Source organism: Theropithecus gelada, chromosome 7b, assembly GCF_003255815.1.
Source record: "Theropithecus gelada isolate Dixy chromosome 7b, Tgel_1.0, whole genome shotgun sequence".
Classification (NCBI taxonomy): Eukaryota; Metazoa; Chordata; class Mammalia; order Primates; family Cercopithecidae; genus Theropithecus; species Theropithecus gelada.
The window spans coordinates 94962242-94984548 of record NC_037675.1 but is presented as its reverse complement, the minus strand read 5'-3'; the positions used below and the strand labels follow the sequence as shown (position 1 = coordinate 94984548).

The 22307-nt window shown below is 38.9% G+C and overlaps 1 protein-coding gene across 3 annotated transcripts in view; it reads right to left on the bottom strand.

Annotated features, from left to right (window-relative positions):
* The window catches only part of UNC79 (unc-79 homolog, NALCN channel complex subunit), a 371443-nt gene that overhangs the window by 158224 nt on the left and 190912 nt on the right, over window positions 1-22307 (bottom strand). For all 3 annotated transcript variants that reach the window (XM_025391814.1, XM_025391812.1, XM_025391813.1), the window contains 6 exons: window positions 21653-21741; window positions 20975-21015; window positions 17630-17658; window positions 13205-13434; window positions 10608-10779; window positions 8740-8970 (listed from right to left, as the gene is read on the bottom strand). In XM_025391814.1, coding sequence (XP_025247599.1) covers window positions 8740-8970; window positions 10608-10779; window positions 13205-13434; window positions 17630-17658; window positions 20975-21015; window positions 21653-21741 — 792 coding nt within the window. The remainder of the gene's footprint in view (window positions 1-8739; window positions 8971-10607; window positions 10780-13204; window positions 13435-17629; window positions 17659-20974; window positions 21016-21652; window positions 21742-22307) is intronic.

Sequence of the window (22307 nt, the reverse complement as noted above, 5' to 3'; positions counted from 1 at the left end):
GACAGTAAGGAAGGGGCTTGGCTTCAGCTCACACTCACTAGAGAGTTCTTTCATGCATTCCCACTGATCTCAAAACCCATAACACTACCTCACCAATGCATATCCATTAATAGTCATACAAAGAAAACAACCATTCTGTATTGTTCTTCTGTGCTCTTCTATGTTTAACCATGCCTTCTACTTAAACAATTCCAGACACTGGCCTTGGGAGATCCAAAATTAAACTAAGGTTGCTGAGTCTCCCACCTCGGGAAGGAATGCTGAACAACTGATTTACAGCCTTGTTGCCACTGGCCAGACCAGCAGGTGACCCATAACTCAAGACAACCATCACAACCAGCTTTGCTGACCTGCATACTCTACCCCTAACATGCATTGCCCAACCCAGCCTCTATACTCTACCGCTGATTTCAATTCCCGTGCTTTGGCTTAAAAAAATAAATCCTACCAGCTTTTTTGGGGGAACCAGTTGGAGGATTCTTGTGCCTCCACTGTCTCCCTTGCACTTGAGAACAAATCCTGAAAATAAAGCCTTACCTAGGAAGTCCTCTTGGCCCCATATTAATTTCCCTTACATGGAAAGCCAAGGAGCCTGTGGTCTGTAACATATGTATATACATTACATGTATGTGGTATCTTCTTACTTCCAGAGAATATTGCCAAATTACTTTAGAAAATTCCTTAAGAGAGCTCTATTCTAAATGGGTTTTGTGAAATAAGTAACTAAAAATCGAAGCTGTTGGAACTTTAAAATATTTAAGGGAATGTGATTATGGGACCTGAGTCACGTAAACAGGCAGCTGCAACCTAGGCAACTGTAACCTTGTTTCTCTGATTGCAGATTAGCCTTTTTTCTTACTTACATTATTTTGTAAAATGTAGTAAATGACTAAATTGAGCCAGGGAAGACTCCTTCCTTTTTTTGGGGTGTGTGTGTGTGTGTGTGTGTGTGTGTGTGAGAGAGAGAGAGAGAGAGATGGAGTCTTGCTCTGTCTCCCAGGCTGCAGTGCAGAGCCACAATCTTAGCTCACTGCAACCTCCGCCTCCCGAGTAGCTGAGAATGCAGGCACACGCCACCATGCCCAGCTAATTCTTGTATTTTCAGTAGAGACAAGGTTTCATCGTGTTGGCCAGGCTGGAACTTCCTCTTTCCTCTCTCACAGAGACTTCATGACTATCATATTGTCTAGGATGAAATGTTAAATATACTTTTTTAAATTGGAAAGGCAATGAAAACTAGCTGTATGGAAATGAAAACAAACTGTAACTAGCTAAATTGTTGCAATTTATAAACCACCCTTGTGCAGAAAATGTTATAATCCTGCTAAATTTCTTTGTTTTCTGCCTGTATAAGCAAGGCCTTAACTTTTAACTGCAGAGCACTGACCCCATTTCTCTGAAGTCTAGGTTTGCTGAATGGCCATTCCCAGCTTTTTGCTTAAATACATGCTTTAAAACTGGTTTCTGATCCTTTTGATTAATTCAGATTGACAGTTGCAAAACATAGACACTCACATGTTAAATTAAGTCTAGCCTAGCACTGTCTTCTTACATATTCTAAGTTTGGCCCAATGGTTTCTATTCATACATAGTGAACTGTAACCTAACTGCATGTATAAACAGATCGTAACCTACTCTTGTGCCAATCACTGACTTTTGGCCAATCAAAGGCAGCCAACTGTTAATAAGGCAAACACCAGGATGTAACCAATCTGGCGGTTTCTGTACCTCATTTCCATTTTCTGTACATTGCTTTTCTTTTCCTGTCTTTTTTTTCCACCACATGGCTATGCTGGAGCCTTTCTGAATCTATTCTGGTTCAGAGACTGCCTGATTTGAGTTGTTCTTTGCTCAATTAATCTCTGTTAAATATAATTTGTCTAAGGTTTTTATTTTAACATATACAAATAAAATATTCCTAAAACTCTCAGAAATACAGGAACTAATCCAAATGATTTCAAGTGTATGTGATTTCAGTAAATCTGTAAATGAGACAAGTATAATATTGTCGTTTTAATAAAAACATCTGTGTTTTCAGAATTATCAGCATTGAGTACCATGCTGAGCACATGTTTTGCTCTTACCTGGGCTTACTACTCAAATAAACTAATATATTTACCAATGTTTAAGACTTTAGAATTTACATATTTGACTTTAATTAAATAGAATCATTATTCTGACATAGTTTATATCAACAGTAATTGTGTTTTATAATGTTTCTGCTTAGATGTAGTTTTCAAAATCTTTTTGGTAACTTGAAACCTTAACGGTATACTAAGTTAAATTAAATGGCAGATATTCATTGAAAATCTAGATCACTTCTAAGTAGGATAAAATATTAACACATTAATTGCTGATCATAAGTTTAACTGCTTTTAGCTTCTTATTTTTTACAGATACTAAAGACATTTGGGTTTGTTAAAAAGGATGTTCTTTTTGCCACATTGGGGAATCGTACTAAGAAGAAGAATATGCCTCTAGAAATTGTGAGATGGTATATTCACAAACTTTGCTGAAATGCCAAAAAATACTGATATACAACCGGCAATTCACAGTTGTCTACTTAATAGTTTTCTCTGGAAAATAAAGGATAATAAGGGTTGAAAATTATAATCAATCATATGTAAACTGAACTACTAGATATAATCAGGATGAAGGAAAAACCTCTGTATGCAAAGTATTCAAGTAACGTAGAATGTGGTTTTGTTACGGGGAAAAGAGCAATTCTTTCCTAAAGGAGTTGTTTATTCATCATTCCTGAATGAGGAAGAGGAAAGGCTCAAAACCTGAAAGGGAAGTGCAGGGAAGACAGAGAAAGAAAATTTTATCTTGTGTGGTCATGTAGGCTAAGATTGAATAGATTTATGTAAGGTTTTTAAATGAGATTTAATATTAACAGTATACTGATGCAAAACTAGAGTTTCGTTTTCTCTCTCTTAAAAAAACAATATTTTTTAGATTATCTTATTACTGTTCTTAATAAGAGGTTGTAAAAGGTTTCTCTTTACCTTTTGAAAAACCTGCCTAGGAAACTACCAGTCTGAATATTTGTGTCCCCGCAAAGTTTTTATGGTGAAACCTAATCACCAATGTGATGATGTTAGGAGGTGGGGCCTGCTGGGAGGTGACTAGATCATGAGGACAAAGCCCTTGTGAATGAATGCCCTTGTAAAAGGGACCCCAGAGAGAGCTTGCCCCTTCCACCACATAAGGACACTGCCAGAAAGCACTATCTATGAATCAGAATGTAGACCCTCACCAGACACTAAATCTGCCTTGATCTGGGACTTTCCAGCCTCCACAACTGTGAGAAATTTGTTGTTTATAAGCTACCCAGTCTATGGTATTTTGCTATTGCAGCCCAAACAAACTGAAGAAACTAAGACAGAAACAAAGACTCTGTGTCGTATCAGAATAATTTCCTATGATTTTTTTTTTTTTTTTTTTTTTTTTTTTGAGATAGGGTCTCACTCTGTCACCCAGGCTGGAGTGCAAGTACATGATCATAGCTCACTGCAGCCTCAACCTCCCAGTGATCCTCTCACCTCAGCCTCCCAAGTATCTGGGACTACAAGTGTGAGCCAACATACCAGGCTAACTTTTTAAAAATTTTTTGTAGAGATAAGGTCTCCCTAGGTTGCCCAGGCTGATCTCAAACTCTTGGGCTCAAGTGATCCTCCGACCTCGGTCTCCCAAAGTGCTGGGATTACAGACATGAGCCACCACTCCTGGCCTTCCTGTGCTTTTTGTCTTTATCATGTCCTAGATTATTTAAGAGAACCAAGTTTTCTAAATGTTAAAAGAGCTAAGTTTTGTTTCTCTTTTTGTTTCTTACAATTGTGTTACTCCCCGTATTTACTTTTGAAATCTCTTGGTATCATATACGTTAAATAAATAGCTAAGAATTATTTCACAGTGACCTGTAATGTTGGTTAATCAAGTATTCAAATCTTTTGACATTTCTGATAACTTTTGGTATTTTGCCTTTCCAAAGCCAAATCCTAAATAAAATCCTGGTCTTGAACTGACTGAAGTTTCCCAGAGAGACCCTTGAAAATCTCAAAGGATTTGTTCTTACCTATAAAAAGATATGCTAAACTAATTAGGTTTATTTGATATGTTGAATTCTATGGAAAGCATTGCCAAATAAAAAGAGATGTTTAACTGTCCTTAGGTTACATTTGTATAGGTAAATGTTATGAATATAAATATTTCGTGAATTATATAAAGTTCCTAGAAATTTGTCAATGCCCTTGTTGGCATGATACATCTTTATGCTTCTTTGTCTGATGGTAGACAACAATGACAAAACATTATCAGTTATCATTTTGTTATTATTTTAATGTTTCATGCTACAGAAACAACAAAACCGCCTTGTCAACTGTGTCACAGTGAACTTTCAGCCCATCTTTAACTATGACTATTTTCAGATAGTAATTGTTATCTGATGTTTTTCTGAAAACTCTTGCAATCAGCTACTAGCAAGAACGCTTATTTTCAACATAAACAGATTGTCTCTGAGATCCGTGGAAAGGACTATGACAGATACTCTGGAGTACAGGCTTCTGGTGACGTTGCTTAAATAATTGAGATCATACCATTGGACTGAGTAAGGATTGCCAGAACTCTAGTGGAGCAGCTAATGGGTTCATTAACTGCTAACTCAATCAAGCAGAACAAGACTGAATTACATAGGACTGAATGATAAATGATTATAATTTGTATCATTTTTTGTTTAGAACATTGCTAGTTTTTCAATCAATGTTCTGTTTTTCAGATACAAGGAACCCCTTTCTCTTTTCTCCTAAGCTATCTATTACTCACAATAATTTGGTAGATTTATACCTTTGTAAACAAAAATGAAATATATCCTTTTCCTCTCTAGTTGATTCCTCCAGAATTCAGAAGCTCTTATTGAATATTCTTATTTTCATAGCATTATAGCTATTTGCATAAGTTGAATAAGAATCTGTTCTGCTTTTAACAGGACATAATTGGGAAACTTGGTTATGAAACCGCCTTTGCAAAAATGATAACAGTGAGAAAATAATGACAGTGGAGGAGATCGGATCTAGCCAACCTCCCTCTTGCCTTTAGCATTTAAGCTGCCAAGCTAGCTTTGGGAGACATTTAGCTTATAGTTTAAATGATAGTAGCCCTTCCCCAAACTTCAAATGCCTTTCTAAAGAGACCACAAGGCTAGGAGGAGGAAAAGGAGCCTGAATTCTGCTAAGGTATAGACATAAATGGTTGCCAGCTGTTATTCTAGAGGTCACAATTTATGCAGCTTTTCCAGTTATTCCTGCAGATAACATCACTATGGTAGAACCTAAGATTAGCCTTTTGAGACAGCTTTTCATGTTTTTTGCATGTCTGACACCCATGGCTCCACCTGGAGCTGCCAGCCCCTCCTGTGTCCCCACCCATAATCAACTCAGCATAAGAGGACAGCTTCAACTCCCTATGATTTCATCTCCAACCCAACCATCAGCAGCAGCTAGCACCCACTGCCTAGCCACCCCGACTCCTTCCTCCAAATTGGCTTTGAAAAACCCCTAACCTACAAGCCTTTGATGAGACTGATTTGAGCAATAACTCAGTCTCTTGTGTGGCACAGCCAGCCTCATGTCAAACGCTTTCTTTACTCAATTCCGTGAATTGATGTTGTTTGTGCAGCAGGCAGGAAGAACCCATCAGGCAGTTACAGTTATATTACCAAGCCTTTGCAGAATGTCATATTTGTGAATTGTGTGGAACCTGATATGACTAAACAGTTTTAAGGAACCAAGATTGACTTTATGGAGCCAGTGTTTTCAAAGCCCTCTTGGAAAAACTGATCCGATAACTGCATTACAAAATTCTCAGCCTTACGGGTGAGTAAAAAGGTCACTTCCTAGGAAACTTAGAATATTTGGGAGACCTCAAGGAGAAAGGAATTCACCCAAATCTATAAGTATTGCAGATGAAATCTGATGACAAGTTCTTGGCTTGACTTCTAGCATCAAGAAACTTTTAAAATTCCAATCTGAGATTCCTTATAAGAGTTCCGGCAATGCAAACTTTGAAAAGCCCTAAATGGTCAATTACCATCTTGCTGTGCTTGTGCAAATGATCAGACCAAATTAAATGAGACTAATTTTGTAACCAAAAGTAGTCTTACTTTGATTATCTTTGGTCAAAGTGCAGGTGATTGTAGAGAGAAATTTTATGTTTTGATGAAAAACTATAACCCCCCCTTGTGAGTGATCAGATTCTAGTCCTGTTCATGACCTTTGAGATATTTTTCACCTCTTGGTAGACTAGATCCTACTGTCTTGCCCATTTGGCCAGTAATTAACACAACTTTTCTCCTACCCACCTGACATGGCATCACTGAGAACTAAACCCTAACTTCCTAGATCATTATTAAGACTCTGGGTTATCTTCTTACAAAGCCCTAAAAGCTGAAGTGGGATAATATGATATAAAAATCAAAGGACTTATTGCTACAACAGTTTGGTCCACTCTGGAAGTTCACCAAACACTCATCTCCTTCTCTGCTGTGCTCTGGAAAGTAACCGTAACTGTGACACTGATGTTCTCACTCTACCATCTAAACATGCTTCAAGACCAACATCTAGACATCTTCTCAACTGCCTGCCCTCCATACTCAAAACCTAGATTTATAATCTATCCCAGCCATTAATCTGTGCTTTTCTGGTTCCTCATTCTATGCTCTTGTTCCCCTCTGCAGATCTCTTACCTCACAATTTCTAACCTAAATCTTCCCTCTATAGCAATCAACCTAGCTTCTTTCATGTATGTTGAAACTTCAAGGGAAGTTTCAGATGAGGCAAATGTTATCCACTGAAACCCTAGAGTTGGTATAAAGATATTATTTTAAAGTGAAAACATTTAAGCTAAAGAAGATGCAAAAAGAAATCTTATCTGAACTTCCATTATGTGATTCAAGCAGAGTCTCCAGAGAATACCTTTCTGTTATCCCCCTCCAAAGGAGTTTCCTATGAATTCAGCTGCTGTGGAGATAGCCCAGTTCTTGCCCAGCTCCCATGGCATTAAAAAACCCAATGGAACTTCCATACCTTCTCACTGAAACCCTTAAGTAAACCTTTTGTTAAGTTTGATATAAATCTTGTATCTCTGGCTAATCAGGAAGTAATTTATTACTGAGATCTCCCACATGTACACATAAATAAACTTTGTCTTCTCTCCAGTTAAACTATTATCAGTTAATTTGCAGGCCCCAAAACATCTGCACCTAAGTTGGAATAAGAAAAGTTTTTCTCCCAACATAATCATTTCTTCTCATTTTCCAGAAGCATGTCACATCAATCCTTCGCTATTCCAAGAGACATAATAACAGAAAACATATCAACACAGGCAAAGAATGTCAGTAAATGGGAAATTTCCATTAGGCAAAAATTCAATTTTCTAAGTGAGTCAGTAGGTGGCACCAAAGAAGAAAGAAGTACATCTCCATAAATGCACAGATCACTCTGAGTCCTAAAAATCCAATAAAAGTTACCCCTATAGATGGTCTGTGCTCTGTTTTATCCTTAAATGTCCTACTTTAGCACAGATTTCTACTGAAAACTGCCTCAAGATCTCTTTGAAAGGAAATAAAAAATCACAAATGAAAATAAAACTGAAAATACTTGGAAAAAAACTTTCACGTATTACTGCCAAAACCTGATTCTGGACATCCACGTTTCTGGGTTAGATGCAAATTATATCATATTCAAAAAATATGGGTTGCTCACAGCAGCTTATGCCTGTATAATCCCAGCACTTTGGGAGGCTGAGGCAGAAGGATCGCTGGAGGCCAAGAGTCTGAGACCAGCCTGAGCAACATAGAGAGACCCCCATCTCTACCAAAACAATTTTTTAATTAGATGGATGTAGTGATACATGCCTATAGTCTCTGAGGTGAGAGGATCTCTTGAGCCCAGGAGTTCAAGGCTGCAGTGAGTATGACTATGCCACTGCAGTCCAGCCTGGGTGACAAAGTGAGACCCTGTCTCAAAAAGAAGAAAAGGAAAAAAGAAACATGGGATCTTCTCAGATGTGATCCACTGAGGCAGAAGCAAGAGGATCAGCATAGAGAAATCTGTTCTTAAGCGAGAGGAATAGGTGCCTTTTGTCTCACCCTGAACCTTTTTGGCATTTCAAATGGCAGGGCAGGGACTTCTATCATTCATCTGTAGATACATACATTATTAAAAAAAGAAAAAAAGACATTTCCCCTAGTTGAATGGTAATCTTTCCCAAGATTCTAAGCCAAAAGGGGACTGAGCTCTAGTAACCTCATAGAAAGGCTTTTTTGTTGTTGTTTTCTTAATAAAAATATTTAGCTTCCCAGCTACTCCAGAGGCTGAGGCAGGAGGATCACTTGAGCCCAGGAGTTCAAGGCGGCCAGCCTGGGCAACATAGCAAGATCCCACTTCAAAAAAAATCAGCAATGTCGAGAAAGAATAGTCCCTTAAATTCTTAAAGATACCTCACAAATGCATCTTCCTCATCCCAAATCAACATCGAAGCAGCACATCACCCAAGATATAGTTAGATAGACCCAAGTTAGATAGACCCAAGATATAGTTACCAAATTCATTTAGCTATATTAATTAAAATCAGGAGAGATGTTCCTCCTCTGCAGACACTGATAATACCTGCATGGCTAAGGCAGCACTTCTCCCCAAGTCCTCCTCTCTAACAAGGTGTGAGCTGTAGGCCTCCACTTACCCTGGCAAATTCCATGGGTTTAGGAAGAAGGCACATGACCATGACATCAAAGCGAACATCACATACTGTCTTCAGCCACTTGGTGACAAACTGAGGCTTCAGCTTTTCCACCAGACTTCCCACTTCATCATCCATCATATATGCAGTGGAGTGAAACCACTGAAACACCATGGCCACCAGCCGGGCCAAGCTTTCTGTAGGCGTGTTTTCACTGGGTGTGCAGAGGCTCACCTAGAAGTATGTAGATTAGAATCTTGTTCAGTTTCCATCTGTCTTTACAAAATTATAACAGGTGCATTAAAAAAATAATAATAAAATAAAATAAAAAGATATCCCAGATAAGCCGTTTGAAATATGCAGTTTTAAAAACAGGGATCGCTTATCCAGAAACTGTGTTCCTTCCTACAGGTATAGATGGATTGCAACAACCATTTTCCCTCAAGATTTCACCTTCCAATTAAGCATTTTTTCCTACAAGAAATCCATTATATAATCTGCGCCAGATAAATGCTTCTCAAAAGTTAGGTCAATAAAATATTTCATCCATATCCTCAAGGAAAATAATGTATATACATTTCAGTTCTAAAATGATCATATTTCGCTAAGAATTTTGTATCAGTAATAATTCAGATACCTTGGAGTCCCCCAATTCACTATCATAAATAGACTTTTTATTTTTATTTTTATTTTTATTTTGAGACAGAGTCTCACTCTGTCGCCCAGGCTGGAGTGCAGTGGCGCGATCTTGGCTCATTGCAAGCTCCGCCTCCCCGGGTTCACACCATTCTCCTGCCTCAGCCTCCCAAGTAGCTGGGACTACAGGCACCCGCCACCACAGCCGGCTAATATTTTCTATTGTTAGTAGAGACGGGGTTTCACTGTGTTAGCCAGGATGGTCTCAATCTCCTGACATCGTGATCTGCCTGTCTCAGCCTCCTAAAATGCTGGGATTACAGGCGTAAGCCACCACGCCCAGCCCATAAATAGACTTTTTAAAACATCATTCATTCATTTACTATGAACTAATCTTTTATTGAGTACTATGGCAGGGTCCAGGAATAAAATAAATAAACAAAGCATGGTCTTTGCCTTCAAAGAGTTCACAGTAGTAGCTATTGTGTCATTAGATAATAACTTCTAGGAAGCAAGATATGTGAAATCAGCAATTAAATGCCAATTTGGTAAAGACTCTTTCACGGAACAATGTGCAAGCATAATAGAGATACATCACTATGGAGACTGAATTAATGTCTCCAATGGGCAAAACAAGCCTGCTTCTCTGTAGCATTGGTAAATTCAGCTTGCTTGGGATGTTAGATCTGTATGTTTGATCTCTACTGAATAGATGTTGAAGTTAAATCAGTCAATAGCAACCATATTCCTTGCATTACTTTGGCTATAACTTCTCTGGTGTACACAGACTTACCATAAATATACAAAAAGCCCCACAGAGACTGAAGTTTCAAGAAAAATTTCATGTAGGTTATGGAATGTGAATTATCTATAAATGTTATTGAATCCAGTACTTGACAATATATACTAGCAACTTTCCTACTTGTACCAGTCTAGATCCTGATACTGTAGGTTTTAACACCTGGCTCTTCATCAAAATCAATGGCCAAGAGCTTCTTAAACAATTCCCAAGATTCTCGAATGCGATCTGGGCATTGTTAGTTTTTAAAAGCCTTCCTAGGTAAATCTAACATGCAGCTCAGGATTGAGAGCTACTGCCACAGAGAATTCAGTCCCTTTGCTAAGGTTAATTTTTCACTATTTACTCCTTTTAAAAGAACAGGAAAAATTCCTCATCAGTACAATTTTGGAATGAGAAATAAGAAAGTGGAGAATAGTTAACTTATTTTTCTTACTAAGAACCATATTCCGAATTGACTGAGCAGCCTCTGATCGTGTTTATCATCGTCCTTGTTATCAAAGTCAGCATTATCCAGGGAATGGTGGGAAGAGGAGAGGCCCAGCTGCCGCCGCCGGTTCAGCTCATATTCTCGCTGCTCAGCATGGAACTCAGCTTCTTTCAACAAGCTGCCAAAGAGAAGTGTGATTTCAAGTTAGACTGTGAAAAAACACATTCTAGATCATGACCTTTCAGAGGAAGTACCTCCTGAGTACTCAGGCACCCTGGATTGCTCTTCTTTAAATTGAGTACTGTGTTCCTGAGTTACTGAGTACTGTGCATCATGAGTTACTCCAGGATGCCTCATTCTATTTTCTTACTATTTTATACTCCATTCCCATTTCAAAGATGAACAAACTGAGGCACAAAGAGACTAGTTCCTCCAATCAATTAGCATCAAGCAGAATTGATCCCATCTGACTTCTGGTTCACCAACCATCCCACTGTAAGTCAATGCTTCCTCTGTATCTGTCATGAAACTATCTAGACAGCAAATGCATGATACAAGGAAAGATAGAGGAGCTTGTACCCAAACGGAAAAATATTCACCACCTGGTATTCAAAGACACGAAAGTGAAACAGTGAAAATTCTTTTTTCCATTTGCTAAACAAGTACCAATTTTAAAAAACAACACTTAGTATCGGTAAGTTTTACACATGGTGTTGGCATTGTAAATCCACACACATGCTTTGAAAAGCAACTTGCTAATGTATTAAGAGCCATGTAAATATTCATACCCCTTGAACCAAGGTACCTGACATCTGGTAATCTACCTAAGAAAATAAAAAATATAGGTACAGTACTATGTACAAAAATATTTCTCAAAGAGTTACTTATAAAAGTAAAAAACTGGAAACAGTGTAAATATGTAATAATAAAGAAAAGTAAGTTATAGCTAGATGAATATTACATATCCACTAAAAATGATAAATATGGAAACTATGCAATGACATGGAGAAAAGCTAATAGTGTAATGTTATTTCAAAAAGAATTGTGGATACACTGTGATTATGGTTATAGAAATAAAACACAGTTGAATCAAATTAGAACACAAGCAACACTGATGATGATGGTAACAGTATGGCTGAGTGTTTTTGTGTTTTTATTTCTTTTCAAACTTCCCATAATGTTCGATTTGACAAACATTTATTGCATTTCTACTATGTGTCAGCCACTGGGATAAGAGAAACAGAAAAGACTTGGCCTCTATCTTTTAAAACTTAAATTCTAATTGTTTTTTTTTTGAGACGGAGTCTTGCTCTGTCCCCAGGCTGGAATGCAGTGGCACGATATCAGCTCACTGCAACCTCCGCCTCGCATTCAAGTGATTCTCCTGCCTCAGCCTCTTGAGTAGCACAGGCGGGCACCACCACGCCCGGCTAATTTTTGTACTTTTAGTAGAGACAGGGTTTCACCATGTTGGTCAGGCTGGTCTCGAAATCCTGACCTCATGATCCGCCCGCCTCGGTCTCCCAAAGTGCTGGGATTACAGGCGTGAGCCACTGAGCCCGGCCATATTGGTTCTTTAATTAAAAAAAAAAAAAAAAAAAAAAAATCTTATCTGGAGCCGGGCACAGTGGCTCAAACCTGTAATCCCAGCACTTTGGGAGGCGGAGGCGGGTGGATCATCTGAGGTCAGGAGTTCAAGACCAGCCTGGTCAACATGGTGAAACCCCGTCTCTACTAAAAATATGAAAAATTAGCCGGGCGTAGGGGCGAGCAACTGTAATCCCAGTTACTCAGAAGGCTGAGGCAGGAGAATCGCTCGAACCGAGGAGGCGGAGGTTGCAGTGAACCGAGATCACGCCACTGCACTCCAGCCTGGGCGACAGAGACAGACTCTGTCTCAAAACAAAACAAAACAAAAACAAACAAGCAAACAAAACATCTTGCCTCAATGAGTATCAGACAAAAAAGTGAGCAAGTGTAGAAGTTATTTCAATTGCCTTTTTTTTTTTTTTTTTGGTCATGTGATAGAAGAAGAAAAACCCAGTAGCCTGCAGGACCTGTCCCTGCTGTCCCTGTCTGACTCCACAGGGTCGTGGTTTATCCCGGTATGGAATTACCTGGAGTTGTCCCACACCTGTTTCCTGTGCAGGTAATTTGCGCGACATTGTCGCCTTCCCCGCCTCCTAACTGGTTAATGCTGCTGTCAGTCAAGTCAGGCCTATTCACATGCTTCACTCTGATTGGCCCCTTCGCTTAGTTCCCCTAACGCCCTCTCCCCAAGGCTATTAGTGAGCTCACCAAACCTTACCACAATGACGTGCTTGTTTTTCTAGTCCCTTCATAGGTAACTTAAGGGCAGAGACTATATTTTATTCCCTCCTGCCTCCCAAGTGCCCAGCATAGTGCCTGGCACATAACTGGCATCCGTAAAAATATTCATTGAATTCATGAATTAAAATAGCATCATTACAACACTGTGGGAAGGTGAGCAGCTGGGGTAAGGGAATTTGAGGTTGCATTAAACATGCACATCTCAGTGTGCGGAGGTTAGCTCAAAGCAAGGTGTTGTTGTCAGAGGTAGCTACTAAGAAACTGCGTGTTACCTGATCACGGCCTCCACGGCGCAGACCAGCTCCTCAGCACCACATTCCCGCGTGTTGATGGGCGGAGGGGAGGTCTGATAGAGGTGAGTCTCGGCAGCGGCCCCCACTTCATTACTGTGATGATTCGAGTGGCACCTCTTGCAGTACCGAACAGGCCTGTTTCCGTGACGACCACAGCACCCTGCTGAGAAGCAGGTGACAACTGCTCTTCTAACGTGGGAACTGCAGTTCTAGAAGCCGAGAAAGTGAAATCAATTAAAATTGACCACCGAGGTAAACTTGGCTAAGAATCAGGGGCCACTCGAAGTGACAACACATTCAAGGGCCACTGGTTGCCAAAGCACAGGTTATTCTCCCACCAGCTAGATTTCAGTCGTCGTTAAAAAATAAAGGGAGGAGTGTTTTCTATTCCTGTGAGTGGTAGAAATGCTCTAAATGTCAGTGGCACTGTGTTGGGAAGCCCCTGTGTAAAGTGACCTCGGCCATGGCGGGAGGGAGGAGGAGGACACTTTCTGGATTATTTCAAGTTAACATTCCAAGAGTTTTCAGGAGAAATATAAAGAAAAAAACAGAACCGTGGATCAAGAGAGTGCAACATCACAGCACATCAGGGAAGAAAAGAAATGATGTTAACTCCCAGAATAAACTCTTTCAAAATTATTTTATGCACCTCAAAGAGTAGCTTTCCATTGCAGCTCCTCTGTCCTTGTCGCATTCAAGGACAGGTAGATGCTGCATTCAAAGACAGGGACTGCGCTGTGCCAAGGTGATGGCCTCAAACCAGGCTTTCCCATGTCCACCGGCACTCTATGAAGACCACAGGGACGTACACAGCCAGAAACCTTCATAGAGTCAGCGTTGACATCAACCGCAGGAAGGGCACCACAAATGAAGTAATGGGAATGAGAAAAGTGGTGGAGGGTAAGATATTTCCAAGTTCAGGGGTGCTGCGTTCAAGCTGCCCTGGCGGGAGGCAGAGGAGTGAGGCACCACCCACATGAAGCTATTGGAGACGTGCAAAGCCTATGAGAGATGCGACCACCACATAGTCGATGTCTCTTTCAATAGTGCTTGTGAAGATGTGAACACCCCCAAGAGGGCGTTAGACTCTAAGCCTTTATGAACTCGGAGCTTGTGAGAGGAGGGAGATAAAAGAATGAATTAATCTGCCTTCACCTAGAATTTAAAGGGAAAATATTGAGCTCAGGACAGTCTTGCTAGCCAGCGTAGGATTCTCAAGGTAAGAAAACGTTTCAAGGCAAACATCAAATCCAGGGACCTATCAGGAAAATGTGGTCTCAGTAGGAAAAAAAAATGATGACAAGGGCTTGAATATAAAACCCTTTAAGAACTCAGAATTTAATATGGTACACCATAGACTCTTTTAGACAGACAAAAAAAAAAAAAAAAAAAAAGCTGGTTGCGGGGGATGGCTTCTAAGGATCTTAAGGGCATACCTCAGCTATCTCCATCATGCCCTGTCCAAATCTCTAATCCACAGAGTCTATGAACATAATTAAATGTTGCTGTTTTATGCTGCTAAATTTTGAGCAATATCTTATGGAGTGTCTGGATACACTGCATATGATAATATCTGGAATACCGACTAAAAGTCAACCTGGTTTATTACCACATGCCATCTATTCTAAACAACGTCAGCAATAAAATACATTTCCCCAAAAATAATCTTGAGTTGATCGAAGTTCTAAATAATTGCTAGGATTCCTACTAAGTTTTGATAATATATTTGAAAGGCCTCAACCCATGTGGATTCAGCTCGTTCATTTCCAAAGTAAACTAGAGAGGCTTCCCTTAGATGGAGATTCAGCTGGGCATGTTTTCAAATGTTCACTCCAACCACTTTGTTTCACTGTTTTGAATTTTAAACACATAGAAATAACTCCAAGTAGTCTCACAAAATCACAGAATTGAAATAATTAAGGTCTGTCTCTTCATCTTTCCAATCACGATGCTATCATTGCTTATTTCAAATATACCATTCAGGGAATATGCAGTACCAAAGAGGCAGAATACAAACTACCCAGGAGAAACTCAAATAATTCTGAACTGTTATGAACTTAATGGAAGTTCTCCAAATTAACGTCTAAGTAAAACACAGTGTTTATTAAAGGATAAGCAATAAAAATGTGCTAATTTGAAGCTTGTTATAAAAATAACTTTGTCATATAAAAAGGGAAGTGTTAAAAAATGATCTACCCTAGGTGTCAAATATATTAAGTATGTCCCCAGAGCCAAAACATGCTGATTTAGAAAATAGAACTGTTTGGAATCCTAGTCCCTCAAGCTTATAAAAGATTCTCAAAGTAAGAATGGCCTCAGAATAAAGATCAAAGGAAGAATATGGTCTATGACTCTAAGATCCTTTGTTAAGGCTTCAGAAAGTTATAAGGTGGTGCCAAATTGAGCCTCTCAGCTATAACAGGGCTTCTAATAATTTTAAGGGCACACTGAAATGCCCAAAATACAGGAAGGACTGCCTCAAAAATAATTAAAGATGTGGCTTTCGGGGGCACAGGACCCCACTGAGATTCACTGAAAATCCACAAAGTTTTTAAGAAAGTCATACTAGCAAAAGCACCACCAGCTAAAACTAAACAGACACAGTTCTAAATGAAAAGAGGTCTATGGGACCCTAACTCCTACATGCAGGAAGCAGATTGAGAAAGTTACTCAGCTGCAACATGGACCATTACTTATCGAAAAGAAAAGATGCCTCAGAGAGTGGAGCCAAGAGCTCAGGAGGACAATAACAGATTAGGGAACTACTTCTAGGAAACAAAACCAGATTGTAATCAAGACAAGTATGCTATTCCTGGAGACAGAGGAACTGTTGATGTATTTGTGGCTGGAGCTGCTACAGACCAATGACTGCTATCTGCTTACCCTTCCTCTTTCTGAACAGAAGTCTATTGCTATGAACCTGTCCCTGTCTCAACATTGTGCCTTGGGTGCAGAGAGGGAAGATAACTTTCCTTCTTAGTTCACAGGACTCTGAATCAAGAGAATCAGTTACCAAGAAGTTTAATCAGCGACATATCACATGTAGATCACAAGATACTAGACTTTAAGTCTGAAGCCATAAATGAATAAGACTTGTGAAGGTCATATAAAATGGTGAGCATATTTTGCATATGGATAGAAGGTAAATAATTATGTCCAAAGGACAGATTGTGGTAGATTAAATGTGATCACAAAATTCTTGCCACTCCTTCAATAACCACAACGATCCTATTTCTCTACTCTTTGAATCTGGGCTGCCTTGGAACTTGCTTTGACCTGTTGAATGCTACAGAAATGATGCTGTGTGATTTCTGAGAGGCCTTAAGTGAGTAAGACTCTCTCACTCTCTCAGAAGACTGCCACCTGTGAACAAGTCCAGCCTAGCCCCTGGACGATGAGACATCATGTGGAAAGAGAGAGGCCCAGACACCCCACCCATCTCACCATTCCAGCCATCCCAGCTGAGCCCCAGATATGGGAGTGAGACCATCTGGGGCCAGCCAATCCCAGCTTAGCCACGAACTGACTGCAAATACATGAGTGAGCCTATAGTAATTTATCAAAAGAACTGCTTAGCTGAGCTGAGCATAGGACAAATTGCCAATCCACAGAACTGTGATTAAATAACTGGTTGCCATATGAGACACTGTGTTTTCAGATGATTTGCTATGCATCCATAGATAACAGAGACAGCCCTCCAATATACCTACTCACAACATCCCAAAAAGTTTAAATGACATGTGCAAGGTCCACATAGGTAGGAGGGAACAGAACCAGCCAGAGTCCAAGAATCTCAACCAACTAGTCAAAAGTTCTTTTTTATGACATCATACTGCCTCCTCTCACGCTTTTCGATTATTAAAACAAGAAGAGAAGATGGAGATGGCTTAGAGAAACTATTATTAAAAAAACTAAAGGAAATATTAAAGGAAGAATCTTTAGCTACATATATTGTTCAACTTACACATAAATACTGTCCATATACAGTCAGTCTGGGTATGTTTTTCACACATACAAATTGGACTATTTGCACTCCACTTCAAAACAATCGAGATTTCTAGCATACAAGATATATCCTTAACTAAAGTTAAGTACCGTAAATTGCAGTATAATTCAAACCTTTTTCTAATTAGACTCCTATCCCAGAATTATACATAGGCTTTTATTGCAAATTACTGAACAAAAACATTGTGCATAAGATGGGTGAGCAAAAGCAGAAATGGAAATAGAGACCATTTGGATGTGGCAATCTTGCATGCTAAATTATTTCCTTTCCCCCTCCACAAATACAATGGCATGCACAGACTGGAAACCATGGTGCAGAAATAAGGCAGAGGTCAATAAATGAATTTACATACAAACACAATAAATCATGCCCCAACAACACAAATGGTTTGCTCTTACCTTTTTCTGACATATAGCAGATATTTCAGCTGTAAGGGGAAGGCACACAAAATATCAACAAAGAAAGAGAGCCCCTCTAATTTTTATTTAATTAACTTATTTATTTTTTGAGACACGGTCTCACTCTGTCACTCAGGCTGGAGTGCAATGGCCCCATAATAGCCTCTTGAACTCTTTGGCTCAAGTGATCCTCCTGACTCAGCCTTCTAAGCAGCTAGGACAACAGGGGTGGCCCTCCATGTCTAGCTGATTTTTTTTTTTAGACATGGGGTCTTACTATGTTTCTCAGTCTGTTCTTGAACTCCTGGCCACAAGCGACCCTCCTGCCTTGACCTCCTTCCCAAAAGGCTAGGATTACAGGTATGAGCCACCATGCTAGGTCTAGAGCCCATTTTAAATAAGGGCGGCCATGGAGGGGGAATTTTTTAAATCTTAGTAACACGACCTCTGGACTTGGCCCAAACAGCTTTTCGCTTGTCTCATAAATTATCATCTACTTTTATTAGCTTCTAGTTTCCTCAGAAAGCATGAAATAGATCTCTTTTCATCTAGCGGTGTGTGTTTAGTGAGGTTAAGAACACCTGCATGCTGCTACTCTTACAAGTAATTTAATCTTTTCAGATATGACTTGGAAATCAAATCTTGTTAAAGCCAAACAACTTTAATCTTATTTCCCCATTTTACAGAGGACAAAACTGAGAACCACTGTGGTTAAATTCTTCAAGGTCACACAAGCTATCAACGCTAGGGGCAGCCCTTGAGTTAAAGTCTCCAAATTCCCCATTTATTGTTCTTTCCATTACACTATGACACTGGGTTGATGTGATATATTTACAGCATCACCATGGGATTATTTGCAATATCAAAACGGTAGAAAAAATTACTAACTTGGACTACTTAGATTTAAATTATCAATTTATATCATTCTTAACATGCGTGTGTAAAACCAGCTGTAGGGTTAAGAGAAAGCAATTTTCAATCCCACGGGGAGACCAGTTGGAGCAAGACTGTCAAACTACTGTCTACATATGGGATTGACTTTGATAAATGGATAAGAATTCTTTTTAGTGGGCACATCAATTATTTCCATGAAAACTGATGCTGGAGATCATTTGAAAATAAATCTTCCAAGAATCGGTTAATATGTTCTCTGAAATAGTATGTACTCAAAAAATGAACTAACACCTTATTTATAGTATAGTCTATGTTACAATTTATTTAAAAGATCAAAGGCAAATGTCTCCCAAACCCTGTCTGGTAATCTTAAACTAGTGGATGAAAAAGCAATAAAATTTACAACTCACTTTTAAAAACTGGTTTTGTATAATTAATGGTTATTTGACAGTTTGATATCCCAGAGTTTATCTTGAAGCATCTGAGGTTAGAGTCACATGTCTAGATAAATAATGAAAAGTTATTGCCAATTTTCCTCTAAAGATGAATATCACTGCTCAGCGACATATTTAAAAAGGATTTTATAACTTGTATTTTATAACTTGACTATGGCTTTTACCTCAGAGCAGTGGATGATCACTAATTAAGAAGCCTAATTTAAAGGGAAAAAAGTTACATTTACCCATATAAGCCCAAATTTTTTTACAGGTTTTTTTGGTGGTGGTGGGTTTGTTTTTTTTTTTTTAAGACAAGGTCTTTCTCTGTCGCCCAGGCTGGAGTGCAGTGGCATGATCACGGCTCACTGCAGCCTCAACTTCCTGGGCTCAAATGATCCTCCCACATCAGCCTCTCAAGTAGCTGGGACTAAAGGCACAGGCCACCATGCCTCGCTAAATTGTTTTTTCCCTCTCGCCCTCCTAAATTTTTTGTATGTTTGTTTGTATTTTTAGTAGAGACAGTTTCACCATGTTTTCCAGGCCAGTCTCAAACTCCTAGGCTCAAGCCATCAGCCTGCCTCCACTTCCCAAAGTACTGGGATTACAGGCATGAGCCACTGCGCCTGACCTACAGACATTTTTATGTAAATTTTCAAAATGTACCTTTGAAGAATATAGAGGCTGACGTTATTGCTCCATTTTAGAGGGGAGCACTAAATTAATTTCTCCCTTAAGGTTGAGAATCTAATATAAATAATCTAATATGAAAAATAAGACTACGAAAAGTGTAATTATCAAGCAAAGGCCTTCAATTTAAAAAAAAAAAGTTCTTAGAATTTAGTTTGCGTAAGGTTTTCCTTTCAAATGAGCCTTTCACATGAATCCTTTTCTTTTCTTTTTTTTTTCCCCCAAGAATCCAATGGAGTGAGGATATTTTCAGCTACTCACATGTGAATTCATTGTTTATTCAAGGAGTGCAGCTTGATTTTTTACAATGATGAGACTTTCATGGTTCCTTCTTTTTTTTTTTTTTGAGACGGAGTCTCACTCTGTCGCCCAGGCTGGAGTGCAGTGGTGCAATCTCGGCTCACTGCAACCTCTGCCTCCCAGGTTCAAGTGATTCTCCTGCCTCAGTCTCCTGAGTAGCTGGGATTACAGGCAGGTGCCACCATGCCTGGCTAATTTTTCATATTTTTAGTAGAGACGGGGTTCCACCGTGTTAGCCAGGATGGGAATCCATTTATTTTCTACATCTGAAGTCATATACCATCGAGTTCTTCCTGTGCCCCATCTCTACTTAAACTTAGTATGCCCGCAGCAATTTTCCACCTTTCATCTTTCCTCTGTGTTTGTCAGTACTTTTCCTTGTCATTTTAGCCTCCAGTGACATGGCTGGAAGAACTGCTTCTCCCATATGTGGAGAAATGCTCTGTCTGGGACCTACCAACTTATAGGGCATAGCTTTGAGCACTCCAACAAACTACAAGAAGCCTTAAAATCTTGTCTTTCCATCGAGATGGGTTAGATATACTTTATCCCCATTTTACTGATGAGGAAACTGAGTCTCAGAGAAATTCAATGATTTCTCCCCGACGACACAGTACTAGTAATAGTAGCAGGGAAAAGGCCAATGATTCATCTCTCTCCCAGGTGGTGTTCCTTATTCTTTTTCTTCTCCTTAATCAGACCCGGCGCAGCATCTTATTACTGACAACACCTGTTACAGATACAGAAAATCCCTGAAGACATAATTTGGCAGGGCTTTAGTCTTACGGAATTCTAATTCCAATATCTACCCTTAATTCTGGTAGGGATGATACTACTTCCCTCATTATTAAATGTGTGAGTACATTATAAGCAAGGCATTGATATTATGCCTCATATCAATGAATATTCATAGAATACAATACTTTGGCGACTGTCTTTGTAAAATAAAATAGTACAAAAGGAGATAAAGCAACTATGTCATTAGTCATGATTACTCATTATTCATCCTTTCCTAAGTAAACCGTACCTTGCGGCAGAAGAACATCAATCAGCCACTCACTGTGGTCCCTATTGAAAAAAAACAAAATTCATTTTTGAGCTTCATTGAAATATTCTCCTTCCACATGAATGTTTATAAGCTGCACACTATTGCTGAAAGGCTTTTAATAGAAAGGAAGTATAATTAAGAGCACCATCATAATAAACTCTTAAAATGTCTAATGCATTCCAGCTAAATTATAAATTATAGGCACTTCATCATATTCAGTTATCTTTAAATGATACTTTCCAGATGCTAATTAAGCCAACCAAAATACTGCATGATCTGTACAAAGCTGAGTGTGATTCTGTGAAACAAACAAGCAAAAAGAATCCATATAATTTATATGTCATGTTTGGAAACCACAGTTTTCTTTTACATCTGTTTTTCTCTGTGGCCTTTTTAACAGGGTTACTCCAAAATTGCAGCTGATTTATTAAGTGGAATTGCCTTCTTCTCACGTCACACGGAGAGAAATATTGCAACTTTTCAAAGCTGTAATGTTCCCAATGAAAGTTTGCTATATGTTAAATATCAGAATAATTAACCTTTAAAAATCAGAGAGGCTAGTGAGAAACTTTAGTAATGTAACTAATTTAAGTCCAAATGATTTTTATCTTCTCATTATTGCTCTATTTCTTTTTCTTTAAGAACTCTTATACCTACCCTGCAATCCTCTCGCTGCATTCTTCACAGAGATACAACGGCGGTGGTTTATCACCCAATGCTACTGACAGGGAAGGGTCTATACACATCTGAAACACATAAAAAGACAGAATGAACTCTCCCGTTCCTGGGTATCACATTCCCTAGATTCTTAACACAAATGCTTCAATAATGACAGATTTTCCAAAAGCAAGGTGGAATAAATATTTTTAGTAAAACCCTTTTTACCAATAAATGTTTCTCCCTGTACTAGCTGATGAGTCCACCCTGAGGATTTAAATGTGGCTGCTGTGGTTTTTCATTTCTCCTGTTACTTGCAATTCAAGTAATAAATAGTGTCGAGAAATTCACTCTCATTCCACAAAGAACCAAAATAATCATCTTGTTCAATTGCTGCTCAAATTGGCAGTATATTACTCACTCTAATTCCTTCTGTAAAGTGGTAAACAACAGTAGTCTCTCATTAGGAAAAGGAAAATATATTATTAAGATTTCAGAATCATAACTGATACTAAAATGCTAGTGGTAGAGAATTTTGCTTCTTAAGGTATACCTCATTCAAAAAAGGTGGCATTAAATCTAACATTGAGTGGTTCACTTCTCTTACTCTGGAATCTTAGTTCTGTATCAATCATCCAACTTTTCTTTTTCAAGT